The 26,915-nt window shown below is 44.2% G+C and overlaps 1 protein-coding gene and 3 long non-coding RNA genes across 5 annotated transcripts in view; 3 read left to right on the top strand and 1 right to left on the bottom strand.

The window, feature by feature from the left end:
• Positions 1 to 8,511, top strand: part of LOC310669931 (zinc finger protein 618-like) — a gene marked incomplete at its 3' end in the record, with an annotated part of 30,040 nt that extends 21,529 nt beyond the window's left edge. The window contains exons 9-11 of the mRNA XM_083424396.1: positions 42 to 119; positions 1,073 to 1,180; positions 6,434 to 8,511. Of these exons, the coding sequence (XP_083280522.1) occupies positions 42 to 119; positions 1,073 to 1,180; positions 6,434 to 8,511 (2,264 nt within the window). The remainder of the gene's footprint in view (positions 1 to 41; positions 120 to 1,072; positions 1,181 to 6,433) is intronic.
• Positions 1,717 to 3,616, top strand: LOC310669161. Its single transcript, XR_014507055.1, has 4 exons — positions 1,717 to 1,776; positions 2,642 to 2,849; positions 2,900 to 3,155; positions 3,582 to 3,616. It is a non-coding gene; the product is annotated as an uncharacterized lncRNA (long non-coding RNA).
• A 3,875-nt stretch (positions 8,512 to 12,386) lies between the features above and the next one.
• Positions 12,387 to 14,216, bottom strand: LOC310669160. 2 transcript variants are annotated; one of them, XR_014507054.1, is made up of 4 exons: positions 13,811 to 14,215; positions 13,626 to 13,762; positions 12,901 to 13,019; positions 12,387 to 12,413 (listed from the first exon to the last, which is right to left on the bottom strand). It is a non-coding gene; the product is annotated as an uncharacterized lncRNA (long non-coding RNA). The 2 variants fall into 2 exon arrangements; XR_014507053.1 differs by having other exon boundaries at positions 13,626 to 14,216.
• A 2,296-nt stretch (positions 14,217 to 16,512) lies between these two features.
• LOC310669159 lies at positions 16,513 to 17,362 on the top strand. The gene is made up of 3 exons (XR_014507052.1): positions 16,513 to 16,582; positions 16,726 to 16,987; positions 17,308 to 17,362. It is a non-coding gene; the product is annotated as an uncharacterized lncRNA (long non-coding RNA).
• Positions 17,363 to 26,915: the final 9,553 nt, after the last annotated feature.

Below are 26,915 nucleotides of genomic sequence, written 5' to 3' on the forward strand. Positions count from 1 at the left end.
GCCGGGAATCTCTCGAACCCGCAACCTCTCTCTCCCCTCAGAGCCCTACACCTGCGGCGCCTGCGGGATCCAGTTCCAGTTCTACAACAATCTACTGGAGCACATGCAGTCGCACGCAGGTGAGCACTCCTCCGTTTTCCCTTTCTCGTTCCTTTCTTTCTCTCTCTCTATCTCTCCCTCTCCTTCCTTCTTTCCCCCCTTCTCTCTCTCCCTCTCTATCTCTCTTTCTCCCTTCTTCCTTCCTTCCTTCCTTCCTTCTTTCCTTCCCTCTCTATCTCTTCTTTCTTTTTCTTCCTTCCTTCCTTCCTTCCTTCTCTCTCTCTCTCTCTTTCTCTTTTTCTCTCCTCCCTTCCTTCCTTCTCTCTCTCTCTCTTTCTCCTTCCTTCCTTCTCTCTCTCCCTCTTTCTTTCTCTCTCCTTCCTTCCTTTCTTTTTCTCTCTCCCTCTCTCTATCTCTTTCTCCTTCCTTCCCTCCTTCTCTCTTTCTTCTCCTTCCTTCCTTCCACCTCTCCCTCTCTCTTTCTTTCTCTCTCCTTCCTTCCTTCCTTCCTTCCCTCCTTCCTTCCTTCTGTCTCCCTCTCTCTCTCTCCTTCCTTCCTTCTCTCTCTCTCCCCTTCCTTCTCTCTGTCTCTCTTTCTCTTTCTCCTTCCTTCCTTCCTTCCTTCTCTCTCCCTCCCTCTCTTTTTTTTTTCTCCTCCCTTCCTTCCTTCTCTCTCTCTCTCTCTCTCTCTCTCTCTCTTTCTCCTTCCTTCCCTCCTTCTCTCTTTCTTCTCCTTCCTTCCTTCCACCTCTCTCTCTCTCTCTCTCTCTTTCTCCTTCCTTCCTCCCTCCCTCTCTCTTTTCCTCTCTTCCTCTTTCCTTCTCTCTCTTTCCCTCTTTTTTCTTTCTCTCTTTCCCTCTTTCATTCTTTCCCTCTTTCTTTCTTTCCTTCTCTCTTTTCTTCTCTCTCCCTCTCCCTCCTTCCTTCCTTCCTTCTCCCTCTTTCCCTCTCTCTCTTTCCCTCTCTCTTTCTTTCCCTCTTTCTTTCCTCCCTTCTCTCCCTCCTTCCTCACTGTCTCGCTCCCTCCTTCCAGCCGACAACGAAAACAGCCTGGCTTCCCCTCCGCCTCGCTCTCCGCCCCCCGCCCTGCCGGAAGAGAAGTGGAAGCCGCCGCCCACCCAGGACGCCGCAGCCAATAGCGGTAAGCCGCCGCCGCTGCATCATGGGAAGCGGAGTCCAAAAAGCCCACTGCATCATGGGAGTTGGAGTCCATAAAAATTCAATGGGCCTGTTAGCTAAGGATCATGACAGTTGGAGTCCCAAAAGGAATCAGGCCTGGTAGCAAAGGATCATGGGAGTTGGAGTTCTAAAAGGAATTGGTTCTGTTAGCTAACGGGACTCCAACTCCCATGATCCTTAGCTAACAGAACCAATTCCTTTTAGAACTACAACTCCCATGATCCTTAGCTAACAACCAATTCCTTTTAGAACTACAACTCCCATGATCCTTAGCTAACAGAACCAATTCCTTTTAGAACTACCGGAACCCACTGCATCATGGGAGTTGGAGTCCTGTTAGCCAAGGATCATGGGAGTTGGAGTCCTAAAACCCCACTGCATCATGGGAGTTGGAGTCCATCAAATCCATTGGGCCAGTGAGCAAAGGATCATGGGAGTTGGAGTCCCAAAAGGAATCAGGCCTGGTAGCTGAGGATCATGGGAGTTGGAGTTCTAAAAGGAATCAGGCCTGTTAGCTGAGGATCATGGGAGTTGGAGTCCCAAAAGGAATCAGGCCTGGTAGCAAAGGATCATGGGAGTTGGAGTCCCGGAACCCACTGACTCATGGGAGTTGGAGTCCCAAAGCCTACTGGCCCTGTTAGCTAAGGATCATGGGAGTTGGAGTACAAAAGCCCACTGAGTCATGGGAGTTGGAGTCCAAAAACCAATCAGCAAAGGATCATGTGAGTTGGAGTCCCCAAACCCCACTGGCTCATGGGAGTTGGAGTCCCAAAAGGAATAAATCAGGCCTGGTAGCTGAGGATCATGGGAGTTGGAGTCTGAAAGCCCAGTGGCTCATGGGAAGTGTAGTACCAACATCCATTGGATCATGGAAGTTGGAGTTCTAAAAGGAATTGGTTCTGTTAGCAAAGGATCATGGGAGTTGGAGTCCTCTTAGCTAAGGATGATGGGAGTTGGAGTCCTGTTAGCTAAGGATCATTGGAGTTGGAGCCCTGTTAGCTGAGGATCATGGGAGTTGGAGTTCTAAAAGGAATCGGTTCTGTTAGCTAAGGATCATGGGAGTTGGAGTCCCAAACCCACTGCATCATGGGAGTTGGAGTCCATAAAAATCCATTGGGCCAGTTAGCAAAGGATCATGGGAGTTGGAGTTCTAAAAGGAATCGGTTCTGTTCGCTAAGGATCATGGGAGTTGGAGTCCTGTTAGCTAAGGATCATGGGAGTTGGAGTCCTGCTAGCTAAGGATCATGGGAGTTGGAGTCCCGGAACCCACTGCATCATGGGAGTTGGAGTCCAAAAATTAACTGCTCCCATTGGCAAAGGATCATGGGAGTTGGAGTTCTAAAAGGAATTGGTTCTGTTAGCTAAGGATCATGGGAGTTGGAGTTCCAAAACATCCATCTCTGTTATCAAAGGATCATGGGAGTTAGCTAAGGATCATGGGAGTTGGAGTCCCAAAAAGAATCAGGCCTCTTAGCAAAGGATCATGGGAGTTGGGGGTCCCGGAACCCACTGCATCATGGGAGTTGGAGTCCTGTTAGCAAAGGATCATGGGACTTGTAGTTCTAAGAGGAATTGGTTCTGTTAGCTAAGGATCATGGGAGTTGGAGTCCTGTTAGCTAAGGATCATGGGAGTTGGAGTCCCAAAAGTAGGAAAAGATCATGGGAGTTGGAGTCCCAGAAGGAATCAGGCCTGTTAGCTAAGGATGATGGGAGTTGGAGTCCTGTTAGCTAAGGATCATGGGAGTTGGAGTCCAAAAAGGAATGGGTTCTGTTAGCAAAGGATCATGGGAGTTGTAGTTCTAAAAGGAATTGGTTCTGTTAGCTGAGGATCATGGGAGTTGGAGTCCCAAAAGGAATCAGGCCTGGTAGCAAAGGATCATGGGAGTTGGAGTCCCAAAAGGAATTAGGCCTGTTAGCAAAGGATCATGGGAGCTGGAGTCCTGTCAGCTAAGGATCATGGGAGTTGGAGTCCAAAAAATACACTGGGCCTGTTAGCTAAGGATCATGGAAGTTGGAGTCCAGAAATTAACTGTTCCCATTAGCAAAGGATCATGGGAGTTGGAGTTCGAAAAGGAATTGGTTCTGTTAGCTAAGGATCATGGGAGGTGGAGTCCAAGAATCCACTGCATCATGGGAGTTGGAGTCCAAAAATCCACTGGGCTGATTGGTTTTTGGGACTCCAACTCCCATGATCCTTTGCTAACAGGGCTGGATGTTTTGGGACTCCAAATCCCAGGATCCTTTGCTAATAGAGCTGGATGTTATGGATCATGGGAGTTGGAGTCCCCAAATCCCACTGACTCATGGGAGTTGGAGTCCTAAAACCAATGGGTTCTGATAGCTAAGGATCATGGGATTTGGAGTTCTAAAAGGAATCAGGCCTGGTAGCTAAGGATCATGGGAGTTGGAGTCCAACAATTAACTGCCCCCATTAGCAAAGGATCATGGGAGTTGGAGTTTTAAAAGGAAATGGTTCTGTTAGCAAAGGATCATGGGAGTTGGAGTCCGCAAACCTCACTGGCTCATGGGAGTTGGAGTCCTAAAATTAAGTGCTCTTAGCTAAGGATCATGGGATTTTGAGTCGCAAAGCCCATAGGCTCATGGGAGTTGGAGTCCCCAAACCCCGCAGTCTCATGGGAACTGTAGTCCCCAAACCCCCTGTCTCATGGGAGTTGGAGTCCTAAAACTCCACTGCATCATGGGAGTTGGAGTCCTGTTAGCTAAGATCATGGGAGTTGGGAGTCCCAAAAGGAATCAGGACTGTTAGCTAAGGATGATGGGAGTTGGAGTCCCCAAACCCCACTGGCTCATGGGAGTTGTAGTCCCCTAACCCACTGGCTCATGGGAATTGTAGTATCAAAACCATTCAGCTCTGTTAGCAAAGACTCATGGGAACTGTAGTCCCCAAAACCCACTCCCCCTATTACCTAAGTCTCATGGGAACTGTAGTCCCAAAACCCCAGTCTCCCGGGAGTTCTAGTTTCTTAACCCACTGGCCCTCTTACCTATGTCTCATGGGAGTTGTAGTCCCCAAACCCACTGCCTCATGGGAACTGTAGTCCCCAAACCCACTCCCCCTATTACCTAAGTCTCATGGGAGTCGTAGTCCCAAAACCCCACTGTCTTCTGGGAGTTATAGTTTCTGGCTCATGGGAGTTATAGTTTCCTAACCCACTGACCCTCTTACCTAAGCATCATGGGAGTTATAGTCCCCAAACCCACTCCCTCATGGGAACTGTAGTCCCAAAACCCACCATCTCCCAGGAATTATAATTTCCTAACCTAAGGATCATGGGAGTTGTAGTCCCCAAACCCACTCCCCCTATTACCTAAGTCTCATGGGAGTTGTAGTCCCCAAACCCACTGCCTCATGGGAACTGTAGTCCCCAAACTCCACTGCCTTATGGGAGTTATAGCTTCTGGCTCATGGGAGTTATAGTTTCCTAACCCACTGACCCTCTTACCTAAGTCTCATGGGAACTGTAGTCCCCAAACCCACTGCCTCATGGGAAGGATAGTCCCAAAACCCCACTGCCTTATGGGAGTTCTAGTTTCCCAACCCACTGACCCTACTAGCTAAGACTCATGGGAGTTCTAGTCCCCAAACCCCACTAGTTCATGGGAACTGTAGTCCCCAAACCCCACTGGCTCATGGGAACTGTAGTCCCCAAACCCACTGCCTCATGGGAGTTATAGTCCCCAAAACCCACTGCCTCATGGGAGTTATAGTCCCCAAACCCACTGCCTCATGGGAGTTATAGTCCCCAAACCCACTGCCTCATGGGAATTATAGTCCCCAAACCCACTGCCTCATGGGAGTTATAGTCCCCAAACCCACTGCCTCATGGGAGTTATAGTCCCCAAACCCACTGCCTCATGGGAGTTGTAGTCCCCAAACCCACTGCCTCATGGGAAGGATAGTCCCCAAACCCACTGCCTCATGGGAATTGTAGTCCCCAAACCCAGTCTCATGGGAGTTATAGTTTCCTAACCCACATGGGGGTTGTAGTCCTAAACCCCACTGGCTCATGGGAATTGTAGTCCCAAAACCCCACTGCCTCATGGGAACGACAGTCCCCTCACCTCCCCTAAGCAAAGCATCCTGGGAGTTGTAGTCCCCAAACCCCACCTTCTCCCGGGAGTTATAGTTTCCCAACCCACTGACCTTAAGCTAAGTCTCATGGGAGTTGTAGTCCACAAACCCCACCATCTCCTGGGAGTTATAGTTTCCTAACCTAAGGATCATGGGAGTTGTAGTCCCCAAACCCACTGCCTCATGGGAATTATAGTCCCCAAACCCACTGCCTCATGGGAATTATAGTCCCCAAACCCACTGCCTCATGGGAATTATAGTCCCCAAACCCACTGTCTCATGGGAATTATAGTCCCCAAACCCACTGTCTCATGGGAATGATAGTCCCCAAACCCACTGACTCATGGGAATTATAGTTTCCTAACCCACTGGCTCTATTCCCTAAGTCTCATGGGAGTTGTAGTCCCCAAACCCACTGCCTCATGGGAACTGTAGTCCCCAAACCCAGTCTCTCCTGGCCCTATTCCCTAAGTCTCATGGGAGTTGTAGTCCCCAAACCCCACTGCCTGATGGGAACTGTAGTCCGCAAACCCACAGCCTCATGGGAATTATAGTCCCCAAACCCACCATCTCCTGGGAGTTATAGTTTCCTAACCTAAGGATCATGGGAGTTGTAGTCCCCAAACCCACTGCCTCATGGGAACGATAGTCCCGGGAGTTATAGTTTCCCAACCCACTGACCCAAAGCTAAGGCTCATGGGAGTTGTAGTCCCCAAACCCACTGCCTCATGTGAACTGTAGTCCCCAAACCCACTGGCTCATGGGAACTGGAGTTATAGTTTCCTAACCCACTGAGCCTATTAGCTAAGACTCATGGGAGTTGTAGTCCCCAAACCCACTGCCTCATGGGAACTGTAGTCCCCAAACCTACTTGTCCTAAGCTAAGGATCATGGGAGTTGTAGTCCCCAACCCCACTGCCTCATGGGAACGGTAGTCCCGGGAGTTCTAGTTTCCTAACCCACTGACCCTCTTACCTAAGTCTCATGGGAGTTGTAGTCCCCAAACCCACTGCCTCATGGGAGTTATAGTCCCCAAACCCACTGCATCCTGTGAATTATAGTTTCCTCACCCACTGCCTCATGGGAATTATAGTTCCTTAACCCTCTCCTTTCCTCTTCCAGCGCCCCACCTCCCGGACAAGGAGCGCCAGGCGCTGGCCGAGCGCCTCCTCCGCCTGGCCTGCGCCGAACCCGCCGCCCTCGCCCTCCTCGCCAACCCCGACTTCCAGGCGCTGGCGCAGTCCCTCGTCGACAGCGGCGCGCGCCACGGCGCCTACGCCCTCCCAGAATCCCTCGGGAACCTCAGCGCCATGGCGCTGCAACAACTCCCGCGCATGTACAACCAAGCGAAGGTCAAAGTCACCTGCGCCCTCGGCGCCGCGCGCGGCATCGGCGTCACCTGCCACGCGCACCCGGCCGGCGGCCATGTTCTCTGCGCGCACCGCGTCGAAGGCGCGCGCCTGCGCAGCTACGTCCTGGCCGTGCGCGGCGCCGGCGCTTTGGAACCCGTCCATCTTTGGGCGCAGAACGTCCTCTCGGAGTTCGTGGCGCCCGAGACGCGCGCGGCGTACGTGACGGATGGCGCGGCGCCCGGGTTCGGGAAGAGCGGGCTGAGTCTGAGATGCGCGGGCTGCGCGCTCAACGCCGCCGTCGCCGGCGTGCTCAGCCAGAGGGCGCTGCAGGCGCGCGGCATGGCGGAGGTGGCCGAGCTGTTGGCAACCTGCGCCGAGATGGTTGGGAACCGTAGCGCCGAAAACGGCGCAGGAGCGACGCCGCCGTGTTGGGATTCGCCGGCGGATGCGCTGCTGGCGGCACACGAACGGCAGGAAGGTGGCAACCTGGGCAGTCGCGGCGCCGTCAATCCGGCCGAATGGCAGGAAGGTGGCAACCTTGGGAGTTACGGCGCAGGAGCGGCGGCGCACGAACGGCGAGAAGGTGGCAACCTGGGGAGTTACGGCGCAGGAGCGGCGGCGCATGAACGGCGGGAAGCAGGTGGCAACCTTGGGAGTCGTAGCGCCACCAATCCAACTGGGAGTTATAGCAGCGAACGGGAGGAAGTTGGCAACCTCAGGAGTCACGGCGGCGCCAATCTAACTGGGAGTTATAGCGGCGAACGGGAGGAAGTTGGCAACCTTGGGAGCCGCGGCGCCGCCAATGCGGCCGACTGGGAGGAAGGTGGCAACCTGGGGAGTCATAGCGGCGCCGCCAATCCAACTGAACGGCAGGACGTTGGCAACCTGGGGAGTCGTAGCGCCCGGCCGGAAGTTGGCAACCTCCGGAGTCGCGGCGCCGCCAATCCGGCCCGGAGTTATAGCGCCGAGCGGGAGGAAGTTGGCAACCTGGGCAGCCGCGGCGCCAACCCGGAGGAGCGGCAGGACGTTGGCAACCCGGGGAGTCGTAGCGGCGGCGCCAACCCAACGTACGGCGCCGAGCGGCGGGAAGTTGGCAACCCGGGGAGTCGCGGCGCCGCCAATCCAGCCAGGAGTTATAGCGCCAAAGTCGGGAGCGGAGGAGCGGAGGAGCGGCGTGAACTTGGCGCCCTGGGGGCGGAGGAGCGCAGGGACGGCGCCCACCTGAACCGCGCGCTGCTGGGTAACTTGGCCGCCTTACTGGCGCCCATTAAGCAGGCGGTTTCCGAACTGGGCGCCGAAGGCCGTCCGACGCTCCATCTGGTGTTGCCAACTTACCTGCGTCTGGAGAAGCTCTTCACCGCCAAGGCGGGCGACGCGGGCGCCGTCAGCAAGCTCTGCCACCTCTTCCTGGAGGCCCTGAAGGAGAACTTCAAGCTGCACCCCGCCCACAAGGCGGCCATGTTGCTGGACCCGCGCCAGAAGCTGCGGCCGGCGCCAACTTACCAGCACGAGGAGATCGTCGCCTGCGCTTGCCAACTGATGGAGATGGCGGAAGAGCCGGAGCTCGAACCCGGCGCCAAGAAGAGGCGGCCGGCGCCGGGCGCCGAAGAAGTCTATGCGTATCTCCGAGAGGCGGCGGCGCCAACTGATCTGGTTCAGTATTGGGCCGGCGCCGCGTCGCACCCGCGTCTGGCGCGGTTGGCGCTGTGGCTGCTGGCCGTGCCGGCGGTGGGCGCCGGCGCCGGGTGCGCGCGGCTGTGCGCAGAGGCGCTGGGGCAGAGGAGGAGGTTGGCAATCGGGGCGGAGGAGGCCAAGAAGCTGCTGTTCCTGAAGGCGAACTTGGGGTGAATTGGGAGCGAATTGGGGCGAATTGGGAGGAGTTTGAATGGGGAGGGTGGGAGTTGTAGCGCAGGGTGTGGGGTGTATATAAGTGTATAGGGGGAATGGGAGGGAGGGAGGTGAATTGGGGGCGAACTCGAATTCAGTTCAGAACTTGAACTCGAACTTGGGTCTGAATTCAGGGTGGAAGCCGAACCTGGGGCCGGACTTGAACTCCGAACTGGGACTGGGACTCGAACCTGGGTCTGAACTCGGGGCTGGAGGGGAAGTCGGACTGAATTGGGGGCCGAACTTGGGGCCGAACTTGAACTCCGATCCGAACTGGGAGCGGAACTCGAAGCAGAACTCAAACTTGGGTCTGAACTCGGGGCTGGAGCGGAAGTCAGACTGAATTGGGGGCTGAATTCGGGTTGAACTTGAATTTGGGGTTCAGCTCAGGGAGGGAGGGGTGAGATGAATTGGGGCTGAACTCGAATTCAGTTCAGAACTTGAACCCGAAGCAGAGGTCGAACTTGGGGCTGAACTCGGGGCTGGAGCGGAAGTGAATTGGGGGCTGAACTCGAACTCAGGACTGCATTGGGGGCTGAATTGGGGTTGAACTCGAATTTGGGGTTCAACACAGGGAGGGAGGGGGTGAACTCGAATTCAGTTCAGAACTTGAATTCGAAGCCGAAGTCGAACTTGGGTCTGAACTCGGGGCTGGAGCGGAACTCAGACTGAATTGGGGGCTGAACTCGAACTCAGGACTGCATTGGGGGCTGAATTTGGGTTGAACTCAAATTTGGGGTTCAACTTAGGGGGTGAGGAGATGAATTGGGGTCGAACTCGAATTCAGGGGGGAAGCCGAAGCTGGGGCCGAACTTGAACTCCGATCCGAACTCGAATTCAGGGGGGGAGCTGAACTGGGACGGGGGCTCGAAGCAGAAGTCAAATGCAGACTCCGATCCGAACTGGGAGCGGAACTCGAATTTGAACTCCGATCCAAACTGGGACCGGAACTTGAACTCCGATCCGAACTGGGACCGGAACTCAAACCAGAGCTCAAACTCGAATTGGGTCTGAACTCGGGGCTGGAGCGGAAGTCAGACTGAATTGGGGGGTGAACTCAGGGTTGAACTCGAATTTGGGGTTCAACTCAGGGAGGGAGGGGGTGAAGAGATGAATTGGAGCCGAACTCTAATTCAGGGGGGAAGCCAAACTTGAAGTCCGATCCGAACTGGGAACGCAACTCGAACCAGAATTCAAAGTTGAACTTGGGTCTGAACTCGGGGCTGGAGCAGAGTTTGGGGTTCAGCTCAGGGCTGAACTCAAATTTGAGTTCAACGCGGAGTTCAGCCCCCAATTCAGCTCTGAGTTGGGGTTCAGCCCCAAGCTGAACCAGAATTGTGGGCCGAACTTGAGTTCGGACTCGGGGCTGAACCCGAACTCAGGCTGAATTTGGGGCTGAACTCGGGGTTGAACTCGAAGTCAGGACTGGAACGGGAGTCAGACCCAAATTTGGGGTTCAGCTCAGGGAGGGAGGGGGCGAGATGAATTGGGGTCGAACTTGAATTCAGGGCGGAAGGCGGACTTGAAATCCGAACCGGGAGTGGAACTCGAACCAGAACTCGAACTTGGGTCTGAACTCGGGGCTGGAGCGGAAGTCTGACTGAATTGGGGGCTGAACTAGAAGTCAGGGGGGAAGGCGAACTTGAAACCCGATCCGAACTGGGAGCGGGACTCGAAGCAGAATTCAAACTCGAACTTGAACCCCGATCCGAACTGGGAGCGGGACTCGAACCATAACTGAAACTCAAACTTGGGTCTGAACTTGGGACCGAAACGGAACTCAGACCCGAATTTGGGGTTCAGCTCAGGGAGGGAGGGGGTGAGGAGATGAATTGGGGTTGAACTTGAATTCAGGGTGGAACGCCGTTCCGAACTGGGAGTGGAACTCGAACCAGAACTCAAACTCAAACTCCGATCCGAACTGGGAGCGGGACTCGAACCAGAACCCGAACTCGGGTCTGGAGCGGAGCTGGGAGCTGAACCAGAATTGTGGGCCGAACTTGAGTTTGGCCTCAAACTCGGGGCTGAACCCGAACTCAGACTGAATTGGAGTTTGGACTTGGGGGCTGAACTCGGGGTTGAACTCAGACCCGAATTTGGGGTTGAGCTCAGGGCTGAACTCATGTTTAGTTCAGATCTGAGTTCAGCTCCGAGCTGAACCAGAATTGTGGGCCGAACTTGAGTTCGGACTCAAACTCGGGGCTGAACCCGAACTCAGACTGAATTGGGGTTGTACTTGAATTCAGGGTTGAACCCGAACTTGAACTCCGATCCGAACTGGGACTGGAACTCGAACCAGAACTCAAACTCGAACTTGGGTCTGAACTCAGGACCGAAACGGAACTCGGACCCGAATTTGGGGTTCAACGCAAGTTTAGTTCAGATCGGAGTTCATTTCTGAGTTGGGGTTCAGCCCCGAGCTGAACCAGAATTGTGGGCCGAACTTGAGTTCGGACTCAAATTTGGGGCTGAACCCGAACTCAGACTGAATTGGGGGCTGAACTCTGGGTTGAACTCAGGACTGGAACGGAACTCAGACCCGAATTTGGGGTTCAACTCAGGGCTGAACTCAAGTTCAGTTCAGATCTGAGTTCAGCTCTGAGTTGGGGTTCAGCCCCGAGTTTCGGTTTGACTTCTGTTTCAGTCCGAGTTCAGGTCTGAGTTTGGGTCTGAATTCTAGTTCAGCCCCGAGTTCAGCTCCGCGTTCGGGTCTGAATTCTAGTTCGGCTCCGAGTTCAGCTCCGCGTTCGGGTCTGAATTCTAGTTCGGCTCCGAGTTCAGCTCCGCGTTCGGGTCTGAATTCTAGTTCGGCCCTGAGTTCAGCTCCGAGTTTGGGTCTGAATTCTAGTTCGGCCCCGAGTTCAGCTCCGCGTTTGGGTCTGAATTGTAGTTCGGCTCCGAGTTTGGGTCCGAATTCTAGTTCAGCCCCGAGTTCAGCTCCGAGTTTGTGTCTGAATTCTAGTTCGGCTCTGAGTTTGGGTCTGAATTCTAGTTCAGCCCGAGTTCAGCTCCGAGTTCGGATCTGAATTCTAGTTCAGCTCCGCGTTCGGGTCTGAATTCTAGTTCGGCCCTGAGTTCAGCTCCGCGTTCAGGTCTGAATTCTAGTTCGGCCCCGAGTTCAGCTCCGCGTTCGAGTCTGAATTCTAGTTCGGCCCGAGTTCAGCTCCGCGTTCGGGTCTGAATTCTAGTTCAGCTCTGAGTTTGGGTCTGAATTGTAGTTCGGCCCCGAGTTCAGCTCCGAGTTCGGGTCTGAATTGTAGTTCGGCCCCGAGTTCAGCTCCGCGTTCGGGTCTGAATTGTAGTTCGGCCCTGAGTTCAGGTCCAGGCCGAAGTTCAGCCCCGAGTTCCGGTTTGAGTTCCATTTTGGCCCTGAGTTCAAGTTCAGGTCCGAATTCAGGTCTGAATTGGGAACTGTAGCGCATTTTCTGGGATCTGTAGCGCATTGAATTGGGAGTTGAATTGGGTGTATATAGGTGTATAAAGGGGAGATATGGGGGGAGGGAGGGGAGGGAATTGAACCCGGGGCCGGAGAGGAACTTGGAATTGAATTGGGGCTGAACTCAAATTCGGATCTCAACTCAATCTTGGGGTTGAAACCGAATTCGAACTCGAATCTGAATTCAAATTCGGGGCTGGGCCAGACTTGAACCCGGGGCCGAAGCAGAACTTGGAACTGAATTGCGGCTGAACTCGGATCTGAACTCAAATTCAGGGGTTGGGCCGGACTTGAACCCACGGCCGAAGCAGAACTCGGATTTGAACTGAAACAGGAACTTGAACCCAAAGTTGGGGCTGAATTCAAACCCGGATTCGGGACCAAACTCGGACCTGAACTTGGGCGGAATTCGAACCCGAACTTGGGGCTGCACTCAAACTCAGGGCTGAACCCGAATTCAGATTTGAATTTGGACCTGAACTCGAACCCAAATTCGGGACCGAACTTGAACCCAGTCCTGAACTCGGATCTGAACTCAAACTCGGGGTTGAACCCGGATTTGGGACTGAACTCAAACCAGAACTCGAACCCAAACTCAGATCTGAACTCAAAACTCTGGGTTGAACCCAAATTCAAGACCGAACTTGAACTCAGACCTGAAATTGAATCTGAACTCAAACTCGGGTTAGAATCCGAATTGAGGACTTAATTCCAACTCAGACCTGAACTCGAACTTGGGGCCGAACCAGAATTCATACCTGAGCTCAAATCTGAACTCAAACTCAGACCAGACTTGAACCTGGGGCCGAAGCAGAACTCAATTCGGATCCGGAGCGGAACTGAGAGGTGAACTGGGAGCTGAATTTGAATTCGGGGCGAGAGGGAGGGGAGGGGGCTTGAATTTGGGACCGAACTCGAACTCAGACCTGAACTCGAACCCGAACTTGGGGCTGAACTCGAACTTGGGATTGAACCCGAATTCTGGGCCGAAGCAGAACTGGGAACTGAATTGGGGCTGAACTCAAACTCGGATCTGAACTCTACCTTGGGGTTGAAAGCGAATTTGGGACTGAATTTGGATCTGAACTCCAATTCGGAGGGTGGGCCAGACTTGAACCCGGGGCCAAGCGGAACTCAATTCGGATCCGGAGCGGAACTGAGAGGTGAACTGGGAGCTGAACTTGAATTCGGGGCGTGAGGGAGGGGAGGGGGGCCGGACTTGAACCCGGGGCGGAAGTTGAACTCGGGGCTGAACTCGAACTCAGGGTTGAAGCCGAACTTGGAGCCAAACTTGAACTCAAACCCAAACTCGGACCTGAATTCAGACCGGAACCCGAAGCCAAATATGGGGTTGAACCCAAATTCGGGGCTGGAGCAGAACTTGGAACTGAATTGGGGCTGAACTCGGATGTGAACTTAAATTCAGGGGTGGGTCAGACTTGAACCCGGGGCCGAAGCAGAACTCTTTCTGAATTCAATCTGAATTCAATCTCCTTCTGAATTCAATCTGAATTCAAACGCGGACTCTAACCGGAACTCAAACCTGAACTTGGATCTGAACTCAAACGGGAACTTGAACCCAAACTTGGGCCGGAAGTCGAACTCGGGGTTGAACCCGGATTCGGGACCAAACTCGGACCTGAACTTGGGCGGAATTTGAACCCGAACTTGGGGCTGAACTCAAACTCAGGGCTGAACCCGAATTCAGATTTGAATTCGGACCTGATCTCGGAGCCAAATTTGGGACCGAACTTGAACCCAGACCTGAACTCGGATCTGAACTCAAACTCGGGGTTGAACCCGGATTTGGGACTGAACTCAAACCAGAACTCGAACCCAAACTCAGATCTGAACTCAAACTCGGGGTTGAACACAAACTTGGGGCTGAAGTCGAACTCGGGGTTGAACCCGGATTCGGGACCAAACTCGGACCTGAACTTGGGCAGAATTCGAACCCGAACTTGGGGCTGAACTCAAACTCAGGGCTGAACCCGAATTCAGATTTGAATTCGGACCTGAACTTGAACCCAAATTCGGGACCGAACTTTAACCCAGACCTGAACTTGAATCTGAACTCAAACTCAGGGCTGAACTCGAATTCAGATTTGAATTTGGACCTGAACTCGAACCCAAATTCGGGACCGAACTTGAACTCGGATCTGAACTCAAACTCTGGGTTAAACCCGGATTTGGGACTGAACTCAAACCAAAACTCGAACCCAAACTCAGATCTGAACTCAAACTCGGGGTTGAACTCGAACTCAGACCCGAACTCGAACTTGGGGCCCAAACGGAACTCCTACCCGAACTTGCACCTGAACTTGAACCCGGGGCTGACCGAAACCCGAATCCAAACTCAGGTATGAACTCGAACTCAGAACCACACTTGAACTCAAAGCCAAACTGAACTCAGTTCAAGCTGGGGTTGAACCCGAATTCAGGACCTAATTTGAACTCAGAGCCAAACTCTGATCTGAACTCGGGGTTGAACTCAAATTCAGGAGCGAACCGGAACTCAGGCCCGAACTGGGGTCGAATTTGAACTCAGACCTGAACTTGGGCCCGAATTTGAACTCAGACCTGAACTGGGACCTGAACTCGGGTCCGAATTTGAACTCAGACCTGAACTGGGACCTGAACTCGGGTCTGAATTTGAACTCAGACCTGAACTGGGGGCCGAACTAGAATTAAGACCTGAACTCGGGGCCGAATTTGAACTCAGACCTGAACTGGGGTCCGAATTTGAATGCAGACCTGAACTCGGGTCCGAATTTAAACGCAGACCTGAACCAGGACCTGAACTTGGGGCTGAACTAGAATTCAGACCTGAACTCTGGTCCGAATTTGAACTCAGACCTGAACTGGGACCTGAACTCTCGGCCGAACTAGAATTCACACCTGAACTCAGGATCTGAATTTGAACTCAGACCTGAACTGGGACCTGAACTTGGGTCCGAACTAGAATTCAGACCTGAACTCAGGTCCGATTTGAACTCAGACCTGAACTGAGACCTGAACTCTTGGCTGAACTAGAATTCGGACCTGAATTCGGGTCAGAATTTGAACTCAGACCTGAACTAGGACCTGAACTCGGGTCCAAATTTGAACTCAGACCTGAACTGGGACCTGAACTCTCGGCCGAACTGGAATTCAGACCCAAACTGGGACCTGTACTCGGGGCCGAACTAGAATTCAGACCTGAACTGGGACCTGAACTCTCGCCCAAACTAGAATTGGGACCTGAACTCGGGTCCGAATTTGAACTCAGACCTGAACTCAGGGCCAAACTAGAATTCAGACCTGAACTTGGGTCCGAATTTGAACTCAGACCTGAACTAGGACCTGAACTCGGGTCCGAATTTGAACTCAGACCTGAACTGGGACCTGAACTCGGGTCCGAATGAGAATTCAGACCTGAACTCAGGTCCGATTTGAACTCAGACCTGAACTCTTGGCCGAACTAGAATTTGGACCTGAATTCGGGTCAGAATTTGAACTCAGACCTGAACTGGGACCTGAACTCGGGGCTGAACTAGAATTCAGACCTGAACTCTTGGCCGAACTAGAATTCAGACCTGAACTCGGGTCTGAATTTGAACTCAGACCTGAACTGGGACCTGAACTCTCAGCCGAACTAGAATTCAGACCCGAACTGGGACCTGAACTCGGGGCCAAACCCCAACCCAAACTGGCAGCTGAACTCTGAACTTGAACTGAAACTTTGAACTCAAACTCTGAACTCGAGTTCCTCCAGGCAGCTTGGCCCCGCCCCACTTCCTGTCTCGGGGTCAGGAAGGGGCGGAGCTTCCTTGGCCCCGCTTCCTGTCAAGATTGAAATCTCGGCCATGAATCATATTTGAATGACCTTTTGGACTACAATTCCCATCATGCCTCGCCATTGGCCCTGCTAGCTAAGGATCATGGGAGTTGGAGTCCGAAAGCCCAGTGGCTCATGGGAATTGGAGTAGCAACATCCACTGGATCATGGGAGTTGGAGTCTGAAAGCCCAGTGGCTCATGGGAATTGGAGTACCAGGATCCACTGGATCATGGGAATTGGAGTCCCTAAACCAATCAGCCCTGTTAGCTAAGGATCATGGGAGTTGGAGTCCGAAAGCCCAGGGGCTCATGGGAATTGTAGTACCAGAATCCACTGGCTCATGGGAGTTGGAGTCCCAAAACACACTGGCTCATGGGAATTGTAGTACCAAGATCCACTGGATCATGGGAGTTGGAGTCCGAAAGCCCAGTGGCTCATGGGAATTGTAGTACCAACATCCACTGGATCATGGGAGTTGGAGTCCTAAAAGGAATCAGCCCTGTTAGCAAAGGATCATGGGATTCGGAGTCCGAAAGCCCAGTGGCTCATGGGAATTGTAGTACCAGAATTCACTGGATCATGGGAGTTGGAGTCGCAAAGCCCAGTGGCTCATGGGAATTGTAGTACCAACCACTGGATCATGGGAGTTGGAGTCCTGAAGCCCCACTGGCTCATGGGAATTGTAGTACCAAGATCCACTGGATCATGGGAGTTGGAGTCCCCAAACCAATCAGCCCTGTTAGCTAAGGATCTTGGGAGTTGGAGTCCAAAGATTAAGTGCTCTTAGCTAAGGATCATGGGATTTTGAGTCCCACTGGCTCATGGGAGTTGGAGTCCCCCAACCAATCAGCCCTGTTAGCTAAGGATCATGGGAGTTGGAGTCCCAAAACCCTGTGGTCCCTAGCTAAGGCTCATGGGAGTTGGAGTCTGTTAGCTAAGGATCATGGGAGTTGGAGTCCGAAAGCCCAGTGCCTCATGGGAATTGTAGTAGCAACATCCACTGGATCATGGGAGTTGGAGTCCCCAAACCAATCAGCTCTGTTAGCTAAGGATCATGGGAGTTGGAGTCCCAAAATTAACTGCTCTTAGCTTAGGATCATGGGAGTTGGAGTCCCACTGGCTCATGGGAGTTGGAGTCCCCAAACCCACTGGCCCTGTTAGCTAAAGATCATGGGATTTTGAGTCACAAAGACCACTGGCGCATGGGAGATGGAGTCCCAAAAGGAATCGGGCCTGGTAGCTGAGGATCATGGGAGTTGGAGTCCAAAAGCCCAGTGGCTCATGGGAATTGTAGTACCAACTTCCACTGGATCATGGGAGTTGGAGTCCTAAAAGGAATCAGCCCTGTTAGCTAAGGATCATGGGAGTTGGGGTACAAAAGCCCATTGACTCATGGGAGTTGGAGTCCCAAAAGGATTCAGGCCTGGTAGCTGAGGATCATGGGAGTTGGAATCCCCAAACCCCATTGGCTCATGGGAGCCACTGCATCATGGGAGCTGGAGTCCCCAAACCCACTGGCCCTGTTAGCAAAGGATCATGGGAGTTGGAGTCCTAAAATGAATGGGTTCTGTTAGCTAAGGATCATGGGAGTTGGAGTCCCCAAAACATCCAGCCCTGTTAGCTAAGAATCATGGGAGTTGGAGTCCCAAAGCCCAGTGGCTCATGGGAATTGTAGTACCAACATCCACTGGCTCATGGGAGTTGGAGTCCCCAAACCAATCAGCCCTGATAGCTAAGGATCATGGGAGTTGGAGTCGCAAAGCCCAGTGGCTCATGGGAATTGTAGTCCAAAAATCCACTGGGCCTGTTAACTAAGGATCATGGGAGTTGGAGTCCCAAAACCATGTGGTCCCTAGCTAAGGATCATGGGAGTTGGAGTCCCAAAACATCCAGATAATTAAGATAATTATGATAATAATTTTGGGAGAAATGGGAATGAACCAAATTCCAGGGCGGATTATTCCCAGATGATGATGATGATGATGATTATTATTATTATTTGGTCCAACACCCTTTTATTCCATTTATTCCGCTTTTCCGGGACTCCGAAAGGGAGAAAATAATGAAATTATAAAATCGTCGCCCAAGTGCAAATTTTCTGTTCTTCCCCCAAAAATGAATAAAATGATTAAAATAATAAAATGATTAAAAGAAAATCGCCGCCCCGAGTGCAAATTTTCTGTTCTTACCCCGAAAAATAATAAAATTATAAATATTATAAAATAAAAATAATAAGTAATAAAATTAGAAAATTGCGAATCTTCTGTTTTTACCCCGAAAAAGAATAAAATATTATGAATATATTAAAATAAAAATAATGATTAATAAAATAATGAAATCGCCGCCCCGGGTTTGAATTTTCTGTTCTTGTCCCGAAAAAGAATAAAATTATAAATATAATAAAATAAAAATAAGAAGTAATAAAATAAGAAAATCTTACCCCGTAAAATAATAAAATAAGAAGTAATAAAATCGCCGCCCCGGATTCGAATTCTCTGTTCTTACCCCGAGAAATAATAAAATTATAAATGTAATAAAATAAAAATAATAAAATCGCCGCCCCGGGTTCGAATTTTCTGTTCTTACCCCGAGAAATAATAAAATTATAAATATAATAAAATTAAAATAATTAAATCGCCGCCCCGGGTTCGAATTTTCTGTTCTTACCCCAAAAAATAATAAAATAGTATAAATATAATAAAATTAAAATAATAAAATTGCCGCCCCGAGTGCAAATTTTCTGTTCTTACCCTGAAAAAGAATAAAATATGAATATAATAAAATAAGAAGTAATAATAAAATCGCTGCCCCGGGTTTGAATTCTCTGTTCTTACCCCGAGAAATAATAAAATTATAAATATAATAAAATAAGTAATAAAATAAGAAAATCGCTGCCCCGGGTTCGAATTTTCTGTTCCTACCCCGAAAAATAATAAAATATTATGAATGTAATAAAATAAAAATAAGAAGTAATAAAATAAGATAATCTTACCCCATAAAATAATAAAATTATAATAAAACAATAAGTAATAAAATTGCCGCCCCGGGTTCGAATTCTCTGTTCTTACCCCCAGAAATAATAAAATTATAAATATAATAAAAATAATAAAATCGCCGCCCCGGGTTCGAATTTTCTGTTCTTACCCTGAGAAATAATAAAATTATAAATATAATAAAATAAAAATAATAAAATCGCCACCCCGGGTTCGAATTTTCTGTTCTTACCCCGAACAATAATAAAATTATAATAAAATAAGAAGTAATAAAATAATAAAATTATAATTAAATTTAAAATAATAAAATCGCCGCCCCGGGTTCGAATTTTCTGTTCTTACCCCGAAAAATAGTAAAATTATAATAAAATAATAAGTAATAAAATAATAAAATCGCCGCCCCAGGTTCGAATCTTCTGTTCTTACCCCGAGAAATAATAAAATTATAAATATAATAAAATAAGAAAAACCGCCGCCCCGGGTTCGGATTTCCCGGGTCTTTGGAGGGACGAAATTGCCGCGAAAATGGGCTTTAAATCAGAATATATACTGGGCGGGTGGGAGGGGAAGGGAGGAAAAAAATCCATATTTTTGCGCCGTTTTTTCTACTGCCGAAGGGATATTTTTCTGCGAATCCTCCTGAGTTTGGGTCTTAATTTCTACTTTTCTAGCAACACACTATTTTTATATGAATATTGATTCCACGGGGTTTTCGTCGCGAAGGGAGGGCGGGAAAAATCAGAATATTGTCCTGTATTTAAGCCGGAGAAAATGGAAAATATTATCTACTGTCACGCTTGCTGTGTGTGAATAAAATGAGACTCGAACCCGTCTCCTGTGTCTAATTTCGCCTCGTTTATTGCTGTTCTTATTCTTATTATTTCTAATATTATAATATAATTATATGTTTATATAAATTATATATATAATTTTATAATATAATATAATACTATAATATAATATAATACTAATATTATAGTATTATATTATAATATAATATAATACTAATATTATAGTATTATAATATAATATAATACTAATATTATAATATTATTACTAATAATAATTATTATTAGTAGTATCCCTCGGAGGGCCTTCAATATATCTAGATAGATATCTATATATATATCTATACATATCTCTCTCTCTCTCTCCCTATATATATATATATTTCTAATATATCTAGATATATTAGAAATATAGATAGATTAGAAATAGATAGATAGATAGATAGATAGATAGATAGATATGTCCATAGATCCATAAGAAATATATAGATACCTACCTACCGACCTACATATATACATATATACTTGATACATAGATACATCTACAGATTGATTGATTGATTGATTGATATAGATAGATTAGAAATAGATAGATAGATAGATACTAGATAGATACATATGTCCATAGATCGATAAGAAATGTATAGATACCTACCTACCTACATATATACTAGACAGAGATAGAGATAGATAGATAGATAGATAGATAAGAAATATATAGATACCTACATATATAATAGATAGATAGATAGATAGATAGATACACCTATAGATAGATAGAGAGATAGATAATAAATACATAGATACATACCTACATACATATATACCAGATAGATAGATACGTCAATAGATTGATAGATAAGAAATATATACATATATACTACATAGATATGTCTATAGATCGATCGATAGATTGATAGATACATAAGAAATACATAGATACATACCTACATACATATATACCAGATAGATGATAGATAGATAGATAGATAGATAGATATAGATATAGATAGATTAGAAATATATACATACATACATACAAACATACATACTAGATAGATAGATATGTCCATAGATCGATAAGAAATTTATAGATACCTACCTACCTACATACATATATACTAGCCAGAGAGAGAGAGAGATAGATAAGAAATATATAGCTAGCTACAGACATATATACATACATACATACCAGAGAGATAGCTCTATAGATAGATAGAAACATAATAAACCTACCTATATATATAAGATAGATACGTCAATAGATATAGATAGATAATCAATAGATCGATAGATACATAAGAAATGTATAAATACCTACCTACATATATACCAGATAGATACTTCGATAGATAGATAGATAGATAAGAAATATATAGATACCTGCCTACCTACATATATACTAGAGATAGATAGATGATAGATAGATAGATAGATAGATAGATAGATAATCTATAGATGATAGATAGATAGATAGATAGATAGATAGATAAGAAATATATACATATATACTACATAGATAGATATGTCTATAGAGCGGTAGATCGATTGATAGATACACAAGAAATGTATAGATACATACCTACCTACCTACCTACCTACCTACATATATATAGTAGATAGATGATTGATAGATAGATAGCGATAGATAGATTAGAAATATATAGATAGATACATACCTACCGACCTACATATATACATATATACTTGATAAATAGATACATCTATTGATTGATATAGATAGATTAGAAACATATAGATACATACATACATACTAGATAGATAGATAGATAGATATGTCCATAGATCGATAAGAAATGTATAGATACCTACCTACCTACATACATATATACTGGACAGAGATAGATAGATAGATAGATAAGAAATATATACATATATACTACATAGATAGATATGTCTATAGAGCGATCGATAGATTGATAGATACATACATAAGAAATGTATAGATACATACATACATACATACATACATATACACCAGATAGATACGTCTATAGATAGATGATAGATAGATAGATAGATAGATAAGAAATATATAGATACCTGCCAACCTACATATATACTAGATAGATAGATCTATAGATAGATACATAGATAGAGAGATAGAGAGATAAGAAATACATAGATATATACTACATAGATAGATATGTCTATAGATTGATAGATAGATTGATTGATTGATTGATAGATACATAAGAAATGTATAGATAGATACCTACCTACCTACATATATATATATATATATATATATATACACAAGATAGATACGTAGATAGATAGATAGATAAGAAATATATAGATACCTGCATACATATATACTAGATGATAGATAGATAGATAGATAGATAGATAATATATACATATATACTACGTAGATAGATATGTCTATAGATCAATAGATAGATAATAAATGTATAGATACATACATACCTACATACATACATATACACCAGATAGATACGTCTATAGATAGATGGATAGATAGATAAAAAATATATAGATACCTACCTACCTACATATATACTAGATAGATAGATAAATAAATAGGGATAGATAGATGATAGATAGATAGATAGATAGATAGATAAATAGATAGATACATCTATAGATAGATACATACAACTTTAGATAGATAGATAAGAAATTATATAGATACCTACCTACATATATAATAGATAGATAGATAGATAAGAAATATATACATATATACTACATAGATAAGTCGATAGATCGATAGATTGATAGATACATAAGAAATGTATAGATACATAAATACCTACCTACATACATACATATACACCAGATAGATAGATAGATAGATAGATAAGAAATATATAGATACCTGCCTACCTACATATATACTAGATGATAGATAGATAGATAGGTAGATAGATGATAGATAGATATAGATGATAGATAGATAGATAGATAGATAGATAGATAGATAGATAGATATACATAGATACCTACCTCCGTACATATGCACCAGATAGATACATCTATATAGATAAGAAATATATAGATACCTGCGTACCTACATAAATACTAGATAGATAGATAGATAGATAGATAAGAAATTATATAGATACCTACATATATAATAGATAGATAGATAGATACACCTATAGATAGATAGAGAGATAGATAATAAATACATAGATACATACCTACATACATATATACCAGATAGATAGATACGTCAATAGATTGATAGATAAGAAATATATACATATATACTACATAGATATGTCTATAGATCGATCGATAGATTGATAGATACATAAGAAATATATAGATACCTACCTACCTACATATATACTAGATAGATAGATAGATAGATAGATAGATATAGATTAGAAATATAGATAGATTAGAAATATATACATACATACATACATACATACTAGATAGATAGATATGTCCATAGATCGATAAGAAATTTATAGATACCTACCTACCTACATACATATATACTAGCCAGAGAGAGAGAGAGAGAGATAAGAAATATATAGCTAGCTACAGACATATATACATACATACATACCAGAGAGATAGCTCTATAGATAGATAGAAACATAATAAACCTACCTATATATATAAGATAGATACGTCAATAGATATAGATAGATAATCAATAGATCGATAGATACATAAGAAATGTATAAATACCTACCTACATATATACCAGATAGATACTTCGATAGATAGATAGATAAGAAATATATAGATACCTGCCTACCTACATATATACTAGAGATAGATAGATGATAGATAGATAGATAGATAGATAATCTATAGATGATAGATAGATAGATAAGAAATATATACATATATACTACATAGATAGATATGTCTATAGAGCGGTAGATCGATTGATAGATACACAAGAAATGTATAGATACATACCTACCTACCTACCTACCTACCTACCTACATATATATAGTAGATAGATGATTGATAGATAGATAGCGATAGATAGATTAGAAATATATAGATAGATACATACCTACCGACCTACATATATACATATATACTTGATAAATAGATAGATAGATAGATAGATAGATATGTCCATAGATCGATAAGAAATGTATAGATACCTACCTACCTACATACATATATACTGGACAGAGATAGATAGATAGATAAGAAATATATACATATATACTACATAGATAGATATGTCTATAGAGCGATCGATAGATTGATAGATACATACATAAGAAATGTATAGATACATACATACATACATATACACCAGATAGATACGTCTATAGATAGATGATAGATAGATAGATAAGAAATATATAGATACCTGCCAACCTACATATATACTAGATAGATAGATCTATAGATAGATACATAGATAGAGAGATAGAGAGATAAGAAATACATAGATATATACTACATAGATAGATATGTCTATAGATTGATAGATAGATTGATTGATTGATAGATACATAAGAAATGTATAGATAGATACCTACCTACCTACATATATATATATATACACAAGATAGATAGATAGATAGATAGATAGATAGATAGATAAGAAATATATAGATACCTGCATACATATATACTAGATGATAGATAGATAGATAGATAGGAAATATATACATATATACTACGTAGATAGATATGTCTATAGATCAATAGATAGATAATAAATGTATAGATACATACATACCTACATACATACATATACACCAGATAGATACGTCTATAGATAGATGGATAGATAGATAAAAAATATATAGATACCTACCTACCTACATATATACTAGATAGATAGATAAATAAATAGGGATAGATAGATAGATAGATAGATAGATAGATACATCTATAGATAGATACATACAACTTTAGATAGATAGATAAGAAATTATATAGATACCTACCTACATATATAATAGATAGATAGATAAGAAATATATACATATATACTACATAGATAAGTCGATAGATCGATAGATTGATAGATACATAAGAAATGTATAGATACATAAATACCTACCTCCATACATACATATACACCAGATAGATAGATAGATAGATAGATAAGAAATATATAGATACCTGCCTACCTACATATATACTAGATGATAGATAGATAGATAGGTAGATAGATGATAGATAGATATAGATGATAGATGATAGATAGATAGATAGATAGATAGATATACATAGATACCTACCTCCGTACATATGCACCAGATAGATACATCTATAGATAGATAAGAAATATATAGATACCTGCGTACCTACATAAATACTAGATAGATAGATAGATAGATAGATAAGAAATTATATAGATACCTACCTACGTATATACTAGATAGATAGATAGATAGATAGATACGTCTATAGATACATAAAAAATATATACATACATATATACTAGATAGATAGATACGTCTATAGATTGATAGATAGATAATAAATAAATATATAGATACCTACCTACATGTATATAGATAGATATGTCAATAGATAGATAATAAATTATATAGTTCCCTGCCTACATATATACTAGATAGATAGATAGATACATCAATAGATAGATAGATAGATACGTAAGAAATACATAGATACATATCTACATACATATATACCAGATAGATAGATAGATAGATAATAAATATATACATATATACTACATAGATAGATGTCTATAGATTGATAGATACATAAGAAATGAAAGAACCTACATACATATACACCAGATAGATACGTCTATAGATAGATAGATAAGAAATATATAGATACCTGCCTACCTACATATATACTAGATAGATAGATAGATAGATACATCTATAGATAGATTGATACGTCAATAGATAGATAGATAGATTGATAGATAGATAAGAAATAAATAGATAAATACCTACCTACATATACACCAGATAGATACGTCTATAGATAGATAGATAAGAAATATATAGATACCTGCCTACCTACATATATACTAGATAGATAGATAGATAGATAGATACATCTATAGATAGATTGATACGTCAATAGATAGATAGATTGATAGATAGATAAGAAATAAATAGATAAATACCTACCTACATATACACCAGATAGATACGTCTATAGATAGATAGATAAGGAATATATAGATACCTGCGTACCTACTAGATAGATAGATAGATAGATACTCGATAGATAGATAGATAGATAGATGGATAAGAAATCTATAGATAGATACATATATACCAGATAGATACATACATCGATAGATAGATAAGAAATATATAGATACCTGCCGACCTACATATATACTACCTAGATAGATATGTCTATAGATTGATAGATAGATTGATAGATACATAAGAAATGTATAGATACATACATACATATATACTAGATAGCTAGCTAGATCAATAGATAAGAAATATATAGATACCTGCCGACCTACATATATACTAGATAGATAGAGATAGATAGATAGATAGATAGATAGATAGATAGATAAGAAATATATACATATATACTACATAGATAGATATGTCGATTGATTGATTGATTGATTGATTGATACATAAGAAATGTATAGATACATACATACCTACCTACCTACATACATATATATACACCAGATAGATATGTCGATAGACAGATAGATAGATAGATAGATAGATAAGAAATACATAGATAACTGCCTACCTACATATATACTAGATAGATAGATAGATCGATAGATAGATAGATAGATAGATAGATGATTGATTGATTGATAGATAGATGATTGATTGATTGATAGATAGATAGATAATAAATATATAGATACCTGCCTACCTACATATATACTAGATAGATAGATAGATAGATAATCTATAGATAGATAGATAGATAAGAAATATATACATATATACTACATAGATAGATATGTCTATAGATCAATAGATAGATTGATAGATACATAAGAAATGTATAGATAGATACCTACCTACCTACCTACATATACACCAGATAGATACGTCGATAGATAGATAGATAGATAGATAAGGAATATATAGATACCTGCCTACCTACATATATACTAGATAGATAAATAAATAAATAGGGATAGATAGATAGATAGATAAATAGATAAAAAATACATAGATACATACCTACGTACATATATACCAGATAGATACGTCGATAGATAAGTAATACATAGATACCTACATACTTACCTACATACATATATACCAGATAGATAGATATGTAGACAGATAGATGATTGATTGATAGATAGATAGATAGATAGATAAGAAATATATACATATATACTACATAGATCGATATGTCTATAG

Source organism: Podarcis tiliguerta (assembly GCF_965153285.1).
Source record: "Podarcis tiliguerta genome assembly, chromosome: Z".
NCBI lineage: Eukaryota > Metazoa > Chordata > Lepidosauria > Squamata > Lacertidae > Podarcis > Podarcis tiliguerta.